General features: G+C 34.4%; 2 protein-coding genes across 5 annotated transcripts; both read left to right on the plus strand.

The window, feature by feature from the left end:
• Window positions 1-1,258: 1,258 nt before the first annotated feature.
• LOC135681708 (uncharacterized) lies at window positions 1,259-12,526 on the plus strand. Of its 4 annotated transcripts, none has more exons than XR_010515631.2 (10): window positions 1,259-1,362; window positions 2,258-2,430; window positions 2,989-3,109; window positions 4,287-5,512; window positions 6,096-6,152; window positions 6,334-6,376; window positions 7,057-7,130; window positions 7,834-7,993; window positions 8,436-9,775; window positions 11,767-12,526. XR_010515631.2 is itself a non-coding variant. In XM_065196296.2 (9 exons), exons 1-8 carry the CDS (start codon window positions 1,345-1,347, stop codon window positions 7,955-7,957), a joined length of 1,836 nt encoding a protein of 611 aa, XP_065052368.2. In that variant the 5' UTR covers window positions 1,259-1,344; the 3' UTR covers window positions 7,958-7,993; window positions 11,767-12,526. The 4 variants fall into 4 exon arrangements, 2 of the variants coding, with proteins under 2 accessions (XP_065052368.2, XP_065052369.2); XR_010515632.2 differs by having other exon boundaries at window positions 7,834-7,967; XM_065196296.2 differs by lacking the exon at window positions 8,436-9,775.
• On the plus strand, window positions 11,773-12,324 carry LOC135681658 (sarcoplasmic calcium-binding protein-like). Its single transcript, XM_065196231.2, has one exon. The coding sequence runs from the start codon at window positions 11,773-11,775 to the stop codon at window positions 12,322-12,324; it is 552 nt and encodes a 183-aa protein (XP_065052303.2).
• Window positions 12,527-12,912: the final 386 nt, after the last annotated feature.

The raw sequence follows: 12,912 nt of genomic DNA on the forward strand, positions 1-12,912 counted from the left end.
TCCACTATGCAGCTACATTATTGTATTTCTGCAAAAGAATGGGTATATAAGTCGTCATTCCTTCAGCATCTTTGTGTATAACGAAGTTTTGCTCCTTTTCCAAGTTTTAGCAGGATATTGATCTCATACAAATTCTGCATGTTTGAAACCAATAATTGTTTTGTAGTGATTCAATTTAGGTCATCAAATTCTCATTTTCTTTCCTTGCGTCAGTTTTGTACAATCCATCATTGCTTTCTATTGTACTCAATTCTGCATTCATCAGTCTCTTTGCTAATGTCATTTCATTTCAACCAGTCATTTCATTTGTCGTTTAATGGACATTTTAGTAAATCATCGATTGCTGTTCCCATGAACATTAAAGTATCATTGCCTTTTTGATAATTTGTAAAATAACTATTTTCTGCCACAGACACATCCGGATTCTTCTTGTGATTCGGATTAGCACCGAATGGCCATTTCTTATAAAATTTTGAGGGGGAATTAAGGGCTTGGCCAGTTAAGGTGTGATTTCACATCAGTTGTCAAACTTAGGTATACTGGACTATGATGATAAAATATATAGAATTGCTAACGATTCTATCGAGCAAAATGACAACTTTTCTCGCATTTTGATAAAAATGCGACAATAAAAGTGAACTGGTCGTAAAAAGTTTGATAAAACACGTCTTAAGGTTTTTTGTTGTGATAGGATGTGGTTATAAATTGATCACCAAGTGATAAATGAATTAATGAATGTATAATTCAGACTCAAATGTAAGGTTGCGAAGTAGGAGATTGCTACATTTAAAAATAAAGGTATACTCTGATGTCGAAAATAGACGACCTTCTTCCCCGCTTACTAATTATTGACTTTGTGATCCTTGAAAAATTTTTCTACTATTAATGTAAACAAAAGTTTCAAATTTTTCATTTATTGCGCATATTGAACAGAAAACATTCAACATTCTATTAAAATTATCTCAAAATTGCAAATAACCGAGCAAGAAACAAAGTAAAAGATAACAGAAAATTGAAATTTAAAGCAAGTGGAAGCTTTTGTAAGAAACAAAGTCAATTTTGATTACACTATTACTCCAAAGAATTAGCCAAAATGTAGCTTTTTGTATATTTTGTTTGGCTGGCTGAATTTGGCCGTCAAGCGTAAAATATTTCGCTCCCAACAAGCATCTCAAAAAACACCCTGTACATGCAACCGAACCGTCTTTGTAAGTTTAGTCATACACGAAGTACTTCGATAGAAATTCAATTCATTTTGCTGCCTTGGAGTCGAAGACTGATCGTCGTTTGGAAACAAAGTTGTCTGGTTCTTTCTCTGTTTCGGTTATCCATAAATTCGCAAACATGGGTGGTGGAGACTTGGTAACAAATTATTTTACTTTCGTGTTATTCAACGCTAAATTTCGTTGGAGTATAGAAAACGTGGTAGCCAGGCTCATGAGTAGTGCTGCGCACTTTAATATAGGCCATCCATGGCCATTTTGAAACAGGAAAGAATTCTGACTCTTTTATTAACACTGGGCGACTTTTATTTAAGATAGATAATGTCTGGAAGGAAAAAATATGTCCTTTTTAGGCAAAATACAGTATTGTTACTTTTTACAGAAGGACAAACAAACGAAACAGGGCAAGGTTTTGTCGTATGTAGCCTGCTAACGTTAAACGACCTCGGAAGGAGGCTTTTCAGTAGCATTGCATTCATTTTTTTTGTTCAACCATGCACTCTTTGAGCTGTGAATAAAAAGAGAAAGTTGCAGAGAGACAAAGCGAAATTTCCATATGCTTTATCTTTAATATGGCAAAATATTTGACAATAATTTCGTCATCAGGATTTAAATTTTGACAAAATATTGGTCACCTATCTTCAAAAAAGCTACATTTTATTCCTAAACAGCATTTAATAATCCTTTTTCAATAAAATGAGAATGGGGTTTTCCTCAATAAACTATCTTTGCCAAGTGCCTTAACAAAAAAATTTGAGATTAAATGTTAAGAGAAAATGCATTTCATATTTCAAAAGCTACAATTAAACTTTCTCTTGGCAAAATATTTGATTGAACTGCCATCATAATGAACAGTTTGAACTTTACTTAAGATCATGAATATAGTATAAAATATTGTCATTTAACAAAAGGAGCACCTTGGGTAAGCCTGAAGTAGATTTTGTTCTGATTTTTCAGAATGAATTTCAAAGTTATTTCTTGAATCTCCTTGTTTGACTGACTTTTCTTTGATATCATGTTTTATTGTTTTATAGAATATGAAAAAGCACTTCCATCCTCTTACTATACAAAACCTTGAGAGGGTATGGAAGGCAGAGCAAAAGGCAAAAGATGAAGCACAGAAACTTGAGCAACTTCAAAAAGAGTTAGAAGAAGAGAGAAGAAGAGAGGCCTTACAACAGCATGCAGTTGAACAAGGAATTATAAAGTATGTTTGGTGCTTTCCTGAATATTTTGTACCTAGAAATAGAAAGATTGAATATTGAAATGTGCAAATTAAATGAATTGAACATTGAAAATCTATTTATATGCTTGGATCAATAATAGGGCAAAGGCATATAACAAAATTTTATGCAAAATTGGCATTTTAATGTTGTCATAAAATGTGTGCTATACAGTCCAATTATTGTAAGATAAAATCATTTTTTTCCAAGAAATTTAAAATTTTGCTCTTTTCTACCTAGCCTCCAAAGTTAGATAACAGAACAATGAAATGCGGCAATATTGAAAGCTTTTAGCAAAATATTGGCCCTTATATAGAGTTTTGCATTGCCACATGATTCATTGCACTGTTCACAAACTTTTTTCGCTCTAAATCTTTCCCTGTCTTACATTTCATAGCATTTCATATTTCTGAATATTACTCTTTAACTCCTTTTTTAGGCTTCAGTAACAAAGAATTTTTATTGAATTTTAGTTTTGAAGCATTGTATTGATTTGTCATTGAAATGTGTAAAAAGTAGATTTCCTTCTTATTCTTTTTTAGGAAAAAAGGTCAAAAACTTGATTGGATGTATGCTGGTCCTCAAGTTAACCATGAGGAATATCTTCTTGGAAGAAAGATTGATAAGAATGTTGAAGTGTTGAAAGAGGAGGAGAAAAAAGAGGTACATAATCTTAATTTTTGACTATCTGTATTGTTTCAATGTTTTTACGTATACTTCAAACTTAAAAAGAAGTCCTTGACAGAAATTTTCATGTTTGGATTTGATAGGGGGAAGTCATTTTAATCCACTTGTGTGTTTATTATTTTCAACATGTTTAATTGCAGGGATTTAATCCTTTAGATTTTTCATATCTAATCATAGAGCTAAAATTTGTTGATTCAGTAGCTCCATCTGATTGGTAAATAATTTCACATGAAGACTGAAGTAAAATGGTTAACTTTTAAGTTTTTTTAACAATCTGTATTGCTTTCATTTTCTCTGTGTGTTATTTTTGATGGAAGTGAGCTGCTTTGTATCCCTGGGTGGAAGTTTCACCCATGTTTTAGTGTTTTTTGTGCTAGCTACACCACAAATACTTTCATTGAGCAAGTGTTTGTATTCATTTTATACCTAGCATTCAAAGGTTGTTCTTAGGACACTAGAAAGTTATGCTTATCGAGCAGTGTTCTGGTCCTTCTTCTTGATGTGATCACACCTTGTGTTTCCTTTGACTGGAATTACAGAGAGCTGACAAATCTCCTCACTCTTATCATGTGAAAGTTTGGTCATGGGAGGACTCGACCCTTGGATCTGCATTCCACAAACCACAGTCCTGGACCAGGGTTGCCAGAAAGTTTAAAAAAGAAGGCCAAATGGAAGAACAATTCAGGCCAAAATGCGTATAAAAGAGACAAATCAAAAAATTTTCAAACTCTCACTGCGACAGTGTTGTTTATGTTTGCAAGCAAAAGCTTTTTAAATATTTTTCCAAACTGAAATAAGAACAGAAAAGGTTTGCCTTTTAATAGTTGTCCTTGCTAGTCATAAATTTAGGTTATTAGGTTATTATATTTAGATATGGGTCATCACTGTGTAAAAGTGCTTTATTCATTAAAAGTTTGTTTTTGTTACTTAGCATCTTAAAGTTTATGAAAGGAAAAGTTTCTGCTAAAAAGGCCAAAAAGTTCCTGACAATTTCACTCTTAAATAGGCCAAAATTGGAAATTTGGCGTGAAAAATGCTAATTTGGCAACCCTGCTCAGAACCATTCTTAAATTTTAAGCTATTATTTAGATGCTTTGTGAATGTAGAAAACTGTCCTTGCAATTTCTGTGATTTTTGTTTTCCAATTTTGTAGGATAAAGAAATTGGCTCAAGTTTTGTACCAGATATTGCAGACCCAGTGAAGGACATGGCAGCAAAGATAAAAGAAGATCCTTTATTTCTGATCCGTAAAAAAGAGGATGAAAGTAGAAAGGAACTTGTACAAAATCCAATTAAATTGAGAAAGCTGAAAGAAATGCTCAATTTGAGTGTCAAGGATAAGAAGAAGCACAAGAAAAGTAAGAAAAATAAGAAAGAAAAACGTAAAAATGAGAAAGAGCAACAGAAAGGAAGATACGACAGTGGAGATGATTTAAATGAAGAGAGTGAAAATGAGAGAAGAAGAGGTAGTTCTTCTAATGGTAGATATCATACCTCTGGGAGGAATAGAGAAGATAGAATTGATCGCAAAAGAGATAGAAGTGGAGATCGAAGTCAGCAAATAAGAAAACGATACGACAGTAAAAGTTCGTCAGGGCTGGAAAGTGATGATAGTGAAAGGAATATTAAAATGGAAAAGAAAGGTAGAATTAAATATAGAGAAAAAAACGGTAAAGCACGGACCACGGAAAGACGAGACGAAGGTAGAATGAAGCCAACAAGAAGGAGAGAAAGATCTGTATCATCAAGCTCAGATGACTCTGGTGAAGACAGAAGCAGATCGAGGGGACTCATGAAAACAGAAACAAGAGGACCACAATACCATGAACAGCGGAGAGGGAAAAAATATAGATCTGAGAGGGAGGGGGTGCACAGAAACGGGGATTTTGGTAAAGAACCTAAGTCAAGAAGGAGAGATGATCATGATGTTGAGCGATCGTCTTTTGGCAGAAGTGACAAAAAGAATGATCTCGGAAAAGAAACAAGGCGAAACAAGAGAGATATAAGTAGCGGGGAAGAGGATGAATATAGAAGAAAGAAGTCAAAGAATTCCCATATTAGAAATGACGATGAATCATTTGCGAGCAGAGATGCTGGAGCAAGAATGCAAAATGGAAGGGAATATGGTCTAGTACACCCAAAAGGCAAGAAGGCAATACGCGATTCAAATGCATCATCAAAGGAAAATGGAGGTCTTATTTCAAGAAAGGGAAGTAGCTCGCAAACAAGGCACCATTCGAGCCCAGATTCATCGCCTCACCGAAGGCATTCATCAAAACGGCGGAGCAAAAGAGAAAGTGATTCAGATTCAGATAACAAATATAAGAGAAATAATGCCATGAAACCCCCTGCAAGGATGATTTCAAACAACCTATCAAAGTAAGCCATGTTTACTGTGCATTTTTTAATTAACCTTTCCTTTATCGTTGTCTTATTCTTTACCAGTCAGAATATAGTTTGTTGCCAATAACATCAATGATTCAATGCATTTTAGAATTTTGACCTGGTTTCTGATAGGTGACGGGGCTTAGTTAATTTATTTCAAAATCTATTTTTATTATAAAAATCTCGAATGGGCTTCAAAAGTCTGAACAATTCTCGCGGATCTTGCTTTATCACGCTATTTCACAGAATCAGTTTTCTCCTCAAATCTCTCTTTCGGATGAGCCTAAACTGCTTACTATCAGCAATGATATTGGGGTGTGATGCGGTGTTTAAACAATCCACAGGAGATATCACGTGTTTTAATGATTTTCTAGATTATTTTTGCCTTTTATCTGTTACCGCATCACACCCCAAGATAATTTCTAGATTATTTTTACTTCGATTGTACATTCATCGCCCAGGTACTTCGACTGCCCATCTGCAGTCTTTGTACTTGCAATCAAATTTGTTCTTCGTATTTGTTCAAAAGAAGGTTAGAGTTTCGAGCTTATCCATGAATATATATTTCTTTCAATAGGAAATTAACTGCAGAAGAGCTGGAAAAGAAAAGACTTGAGATGATGGAAAATGCAAAGTAAGCTTTTTGATTTTGAAGATTTGGTGAAAATTTTTTAGAAAATATTTTTTGAGGCTAGTTTTCTACGTTTTCTCAATTCTACCCACGTCACTAAAATTTTCGCTTCCCCTCTTCTTTTACTCTATTGAAGCTTTATTTTATAACTTGTGCTGTGAATGATTTATATCTGTTATCGTAGATGGAGAGATAACCAGAGAGGTAAAAATGTCCAAAAATACAAGGTAAAAAAACAGTTCAGGACCTATTCACCTATTCAAGATTGTTCTTTTTTATCAGTTCTTTGCTTGCAGTAAAATGAATACAATAAATCTATTCAACTGATTATTTTAAAGAATATTAATTAAAAGACGTTGTGCGGCTGTATTCCTAGTTGAGCTGGAGACATTATAACAAATCCCTCAGGTTATTAAAGCAATAATTAAAAAGATTGCTTTTATTATTTTCCTTTGAAGATTTGTAGAACTATGAAACAAAAAAGTTTTCTTCTTCATTAATTTCACGAAAAACCATCAATCGTGAAAATCCGGGGATTGTTATAATACCCTGATAATTTTGAAAATCTTGCAATCGCTATTTTAGAAAGAAAGTTTATCAATGTTCCCTTACAGTGAGCAGTGAGTACATTTTTGAAAGCGAGCGTCTTAGTTTTTTCTTAGGGCCCCGATACCTCCATGATGTTACTGGTCCGAGTCGCACATTTCAAATCTGTTAGCATTTCATAACTGGTTATTAAATATCATGAAATACAGCTGTCACCACCTAATAGGCATTTGCAAATTTATAGTGTTGTTATTTTTTGTTTTAGCCCATTTTTAATTCAAAGTAAAATAAAAAATCTTTCGAAGCGTGATTTTACTTTTTACTTTACAAGCGTAATTTTACTTATTTTTCTTCTACCTAGCTTGAAGACGAAAAAGAAGAAAAAGAAGTTAGAAGCCGAGAAACAGGATCAGATGAAAAAGCAAAGTTCATTCAGTGAGTTTTTATCATTTAACATGCAACCTAAATCTTATTCAAAAGCATCTTTTGACGTCTTAAAGTCTTATAGGTGCTTGAAAGTTTTCTTGTTTATAACATTCCTTTAAATCTTGATCAAACTGGACCAAATTTAACGTTCTTTATACGTAGGACTGTACCAGATTTGGTTATTGATTTGAGTAAATCAAAGGTAGCCTCAATTTTGTTTAATTGACAAATGAAAGAAAACGTCAGTTTACCTGGTCTTAATATGTTTTTAATGAACATTACTGTTTACCGGTCTGTCATAAAGTGTTCGATACCGTATAAGCAGAACTGTACATGCAATTCGGTGTATAGAACAGGACATTTCTCAGTTGCTAGTCCAAAGTTGCTAATCCTAAATTTCTACTCAAGTAGCTACTAAGAGCCGCCTTGCTCTGTAAACTCAATATACTTTTTTATGAATCATAAACAAGACATGTAAACCTGACAACCGCCGTGGAATGTTGTTTGCAGCTATTTTAATTTGGCTGCAGAAGATGATGAATGCTGTATTCATTGTAAATTGAAACTTGCCCTGAGACACTGGCGCTGGACAATAGTGCTCAATCTCTTTCCCCTGGCAGTGAAATATTTCTGTATTCAGCTTATTTCTATAAAATTTATCTCTTATTATTGTCATTACATGAAACAAAACTATCAAATTCTATATTTTTAGCGACCTTCAAGTGAAGTCTTATTCGTCCTCATCCACCGCTTCAGTTGAAGACAGAATAAAAAGAAACATTTACACGAAACAGCGAACCCAGAGTGCTCTGAATAAGAAGTTCACTGAAAAGTAATAAAACGAAGGTTTGCTGCATATTTTCAGTCATTTGGTAAGTTTTCAAGTTTAGATAAATTTGCTTATTTGACAATTGGTAGCCTATGGTCGTGTATTGCGTAGTTTGACAAAATTTTAGCGAGTTTATTTAACATATAAATGATATGTATATAATTTATATATTTATATAATTTATATATTTATATAATTTATATATTTATATAATTTATATATTTATATATTTTATATATTTATATAATTTATATATTTATATATTTATATAATTTATATATTTATATAATATAAGGCGGGTACCATGGTATACACAAAGGGCCTAAATGATTGATCTTGGGTAACAACATTGTGTTAGTTACGTGGTGTTACAATCCACATACCGTACTATTCAAATTTCATTTAATAATAGAAAAGTTTACTTTTCGCTAGAGTCGGGGTCTTGAAAGAGTGTGTTCAAATATGTTTTCCTTTTTTTCTTATAGCGGGCATGAATAGAAAAGCTTTTTTCAAGCAACTAACAAACACTCATTATTGTTTAAAAAGTGATTTATTTTGGCGATCCTCTCATTGCAAGAAGTATCTAAAATTACATGCTTTTTCACGTATGCCATAAAAATGCGCCCTGTATCCTTTGGTACCTGGCTTAATGTCTGTTTACAGCAAATGACTTTATGACGTCACAACGTTACCGTTTAATATATATTTTACATTGTCTTGACAATTTGTAATGAAACCTATTTTATATTTTGTAATATGAAACATATTTATACTTGCTGGGTTTCTTAGATTAATGTTTTGTAAAGAATTGTAGAGAGGATGCAAATATTATAATATTTTTGACAGCGATAAGCTGTGAGACGTAACAGAGTGGGCAAGTATTAAGAAATACTGAGTGGCAGTGTCTCAATCTAGCTTCAGAATATACTCTAAACCCAGTCACAGAAAAGTTTGTTTGAGTGCCTTTGCCACTGCATCGGTTTGCCACTGCAATGCTGTATACCCAGTTTTTTGAGTCTCTGGTACCTAGAGTAAGAAATAGCTCCAAAAATTGATATAACCTAAGAACCCGTTGATTCAATTTCAGAGGAACACCATGGTTGTTTTTTTCACGTTTTGTCCACTGGACCCGCATGTACTATTTAACTACAGATTACAACCGTTGATACTGGATTCTTCAGTCGCACTATCCAATATTTGCAGTCACAGATTTATCTTTATTGTGTAGACTGTAGAGGATATGTAAAGAAATGATTGCATTTCAAATTATATTATGATAAACGGGTCCTGTATAAATAAATGTAAGCTATAAAGAGCAAAAATCCTGAAAATGATACTTTTGGATGCTTTGCATCAATGAAAAGGACATAAATTTTTTCTCAGGTCCTGTTTCGTGACATTTTTGACTGATTAAAATAAATTTATCCTATCTACGATGATAATCCGTCGTCATACCGCCAATATACAGAGTTCCTGGACCCCCTGTTGTTCAGAGTACTTTGGTTAAGAAGCAAGTAGTCTCGTGAGAGTGAGAACTGGAAACAGTGGGGAAATACCTGCACGCCTCACGGAATTTTTTATTGGGAAGAAAGTAAAGAAGACAGGCGCCACTCGTTATCGCGGAAATTGCGTGTAGCCGTTGGAATATTTGGCTTTTGTGGAGAATTTTCTTTCGTGCCTTAATCGTTGTTGTAGCACTAGTTAATTACATTCAATTCAATACACACACGCACGCTAGACATATATTTAAGCAGAGTTGCAGAAGGTTTCATTTGCCTGCTGACCATAGTGAACAAAAGTACCCAATATCAGTACAATACATCTGGTGAGTTTACACGATCTAAAAAACTCTTATATCTTTAAATGTTGCAAATCGTTTCGTTCATATGTTCACTCTTTGAGATTGTCGTGTTTTACGTGGGAGGCCTTTGGGCTTAAACAGTGCCATCGGAACAAATTATATCGTAGAGGAAGGTTGGGGACGTGGTTCTAGAGAAGATCGAGCATCCTTTGTTTTCCAATCAGTAAATGCAGCATATGGGGGATATGTATGTAAGTAATTAAAGAACACAGTAGCAAGCGGCTCGAAGGACTACAGCGTAATAATTGCGGCGGCGAAAAGTAGATAAAATTTTGAAAACAAGGAACACTGCAACCCTCCGGGAATAAGCAATAAGGAGCACCAACAAATTATAGATAGCTTAATATTGTTCGCCCCGGCATGCGGGTCTTTATCACAGCAAAAGAAAAGTGCGCTGATGAAGCTCCGTATGCCGGGGCGAACAGGGCGAATATTAGCCATTCATAATTTGTTTGTGTTCGTTGTTCGCGTGAAATGTATTTTTGTATATAGTTGTTTCTGTACTTTTATCTTAAAAGGTTTTATATTTTTGGTACATGTGTTTATCAACTCATTTCACAACTTTGATTAATGGCGGGATTTGCTTCAGTGCTTCAATAAATATGACTTGTCAACTGAGCAATAGAATAGTTAAATGATGTTTAAAAATTTTATATACTGATGTTTATTGTGATTTTAATGCGGCAGTTAGCCTAAGAGTTAAATACAATTTAAAGGCCATCAGTTTTAAAAGAATTGATTTTTCATTTACCCAAGTCGAAAAATGATTAACGTTTGAGTTGTTGCTCTTTTTGGAAAAAATCGTTTTAGCATTTGCTCCTTGCCTCTTCAACCCTTCTCTGCCATCTCCGCAGTACCTAGGCTTAATATTTGTTGTAACGGCATAAGTTCAGACATAATAAATGTCGATATCTTTTTACTTTCCAGTTAACATTCCCTATAAACTTTATCAAAGAATATTAACGTTTTTAAAAAATTGACTTGAATCCCAGTTAAGTGATTGGTTCAGAGGTATGATAAAAAACTGAGGAATCTTTCAAGAAACTTTTTCAACATCCCATTGTACACTTTGAATGGTTAAGCAACATGATAAGATCCCTGTAAAGGGAGGCTATGATTTGGCGTGATAGCAAATGACGTGCAACATGATTGAGAATTCCACGTGAGCAACAAGTTCTGCATGAGATCCTGCCGTGCCTCTAATGACACGAAAGATCTTTGAAAATGATGTGTTTACCAGATGCAGCCTGTAACCCGGGTTTCTGCTATTTCTTCTGGCCTATTATCCAACATGCACGGACTCCATTTTGTGCATCAGGGTAGCCACAAACGAGGCTACAAGAAGCTGTAAAGTTTATTTAATATCTGAATGGATGATAGTGTTTTTTCAAGAAAGAATAGTCGCTTTTAAAAGATAAAGAAATCTTTGTCTTTTAAAATCTGTTGCCGTGAAAGCTAGTATTTCTCATCTTAAACCAACATATTTGAGTGCTCAGTGTCTACCATTTGCATTACTAGGTACGATAATTCCTCCTTAAACGCCCTGCTCTTTATACACCTTGCCCTGTGAAGCGCCTTGCTCTTTAAAACGGAATGCTCTTTAAAATGCCCTGCGCTTTTAAACGCCATGCTCCTTAAGAAGCCCTGCTCTTTATATCCCTTTAGTTTAAGAACGCCCTGCATGTTAAAACGCCCTGCTTCTTTAAACCTCTGATCCTTAAAACGCCATCCTCCTTAAAAAGCCATTCTGTTTATGCTCTCTTGCTCTTTAAAACGCCATGCTTTTCAGCACTCCTCTATTTTACGTTCCCGGTTCACCTCAACTTGGTGAAATAATTACTCTCTCTTTTTAACACCCTCTTTTCGACAGTGTAGAAATTAAAGGGGCCTAAGTCGAAAATGTGGAATTCAATTCTTAATGAGAAAGGTTTTTGAACTGTTGTGTTACTTTTCAGGCAAGAATGACGTCACCAGTCCCTCCAATGTGGAAACAGAAACTCGGCACATTGTTCAAGCGATTCGATAAGGCTGGCAAAGGTCATTTAACGAGAGATGATATTAATTCCCAAGTCGATCTTTTTGAAGCAAAGGGGTGTCTGAATTCGACAGATGGAAGTGAGCTAAGAGATCTATTTGGAAAGCTGTGGAGTTTCTTTTTTAATGGAAGTGACTCTGTAGATCTCGAACAGTGGATCAAATCGCATTTGACCCTGATAATCCCTGGAACCTCCAAGGTTAATGTCTGGGACAACATACTGAAGCGCACTGGAACGCTGATGTTCAGAGCAGCTGATAAGCAAGGGAGGGGCATAATGTCAGAAGAGGAATTTTCAATTTATTTAACCTGCCTTGGATTGGAAGGCGACAAGTTTGGTAAAGATATCTTTAAGAGACTAAATGTTTCTTCTGATGGAAAAGTCTCTGAAGATGAATTCTTACAAATGTTTTATGACTTTGTGTACAACAAGGAAGATGCACCCAGCAAGGAACTGATGGGACCACTTTGTTGTTAAAGGCAAAGTTTTATCTGTATTAAGCATGTTTTTGTATTCGTTTTAAATCTAAAAGTAATACGCTATTAGAGATTTCATTTTAGTTTGTGCACTTACCACTATTGTTTTACCACCAGGCTAGTCTCTGGATGTAAAACTTGAGATATGGATATATTGAAGATATTGTGTGGAAATTAAAGATAAAAATGATGTCTATGCATGAGGATGTTGTGCTTTTTGACGTGCCCTGCTTTTTGGTAGAATATGTTCTAAACATTGATTTTTGTCGAAAATTTTCCGAAAAGTTTAAATTTTTGGTCGAAAATTCGCATTTTTTTTCAGGGCTAAAGCCTTAATATTATTTAAAAATTTTGATCTCCTCTAGACAACCTTTAGCACATTAATTAGCGCCCAAAGAGGCTCCAAACTTGTTTATATGTTCAAAAAACTATAAACAAATCACATACACCATTTTCAGGTAAGAACTTTTGGTCAAAAATCAGCATTTTTTCTAAGTTTATAGACTTGCGTTTTTCTAAAGATTTTTGGTCTTTTTAGACAACCTTTAGCACATTATAGTTCGTCCTAAGAAGTTACAATCTTGTTTCT

The sequence above is a fragment of the Rhopilema esculentum genome, chromosome 12 (genome assembly GCF_057945365.1).
Source record: "Rhopilema esculentum isolate cy_ngs chromosome 12, ASM5794536v1, whole genome shotgun sequence".
Classification (NCBI taxonomy): domain Eukaryota; kingdom Metazoa; phylum Cnidaria; class Scyphozoa; order Rhizostomeae; family Rhizostomatidae; genus Rhopilema; species Rhopilema esculentum.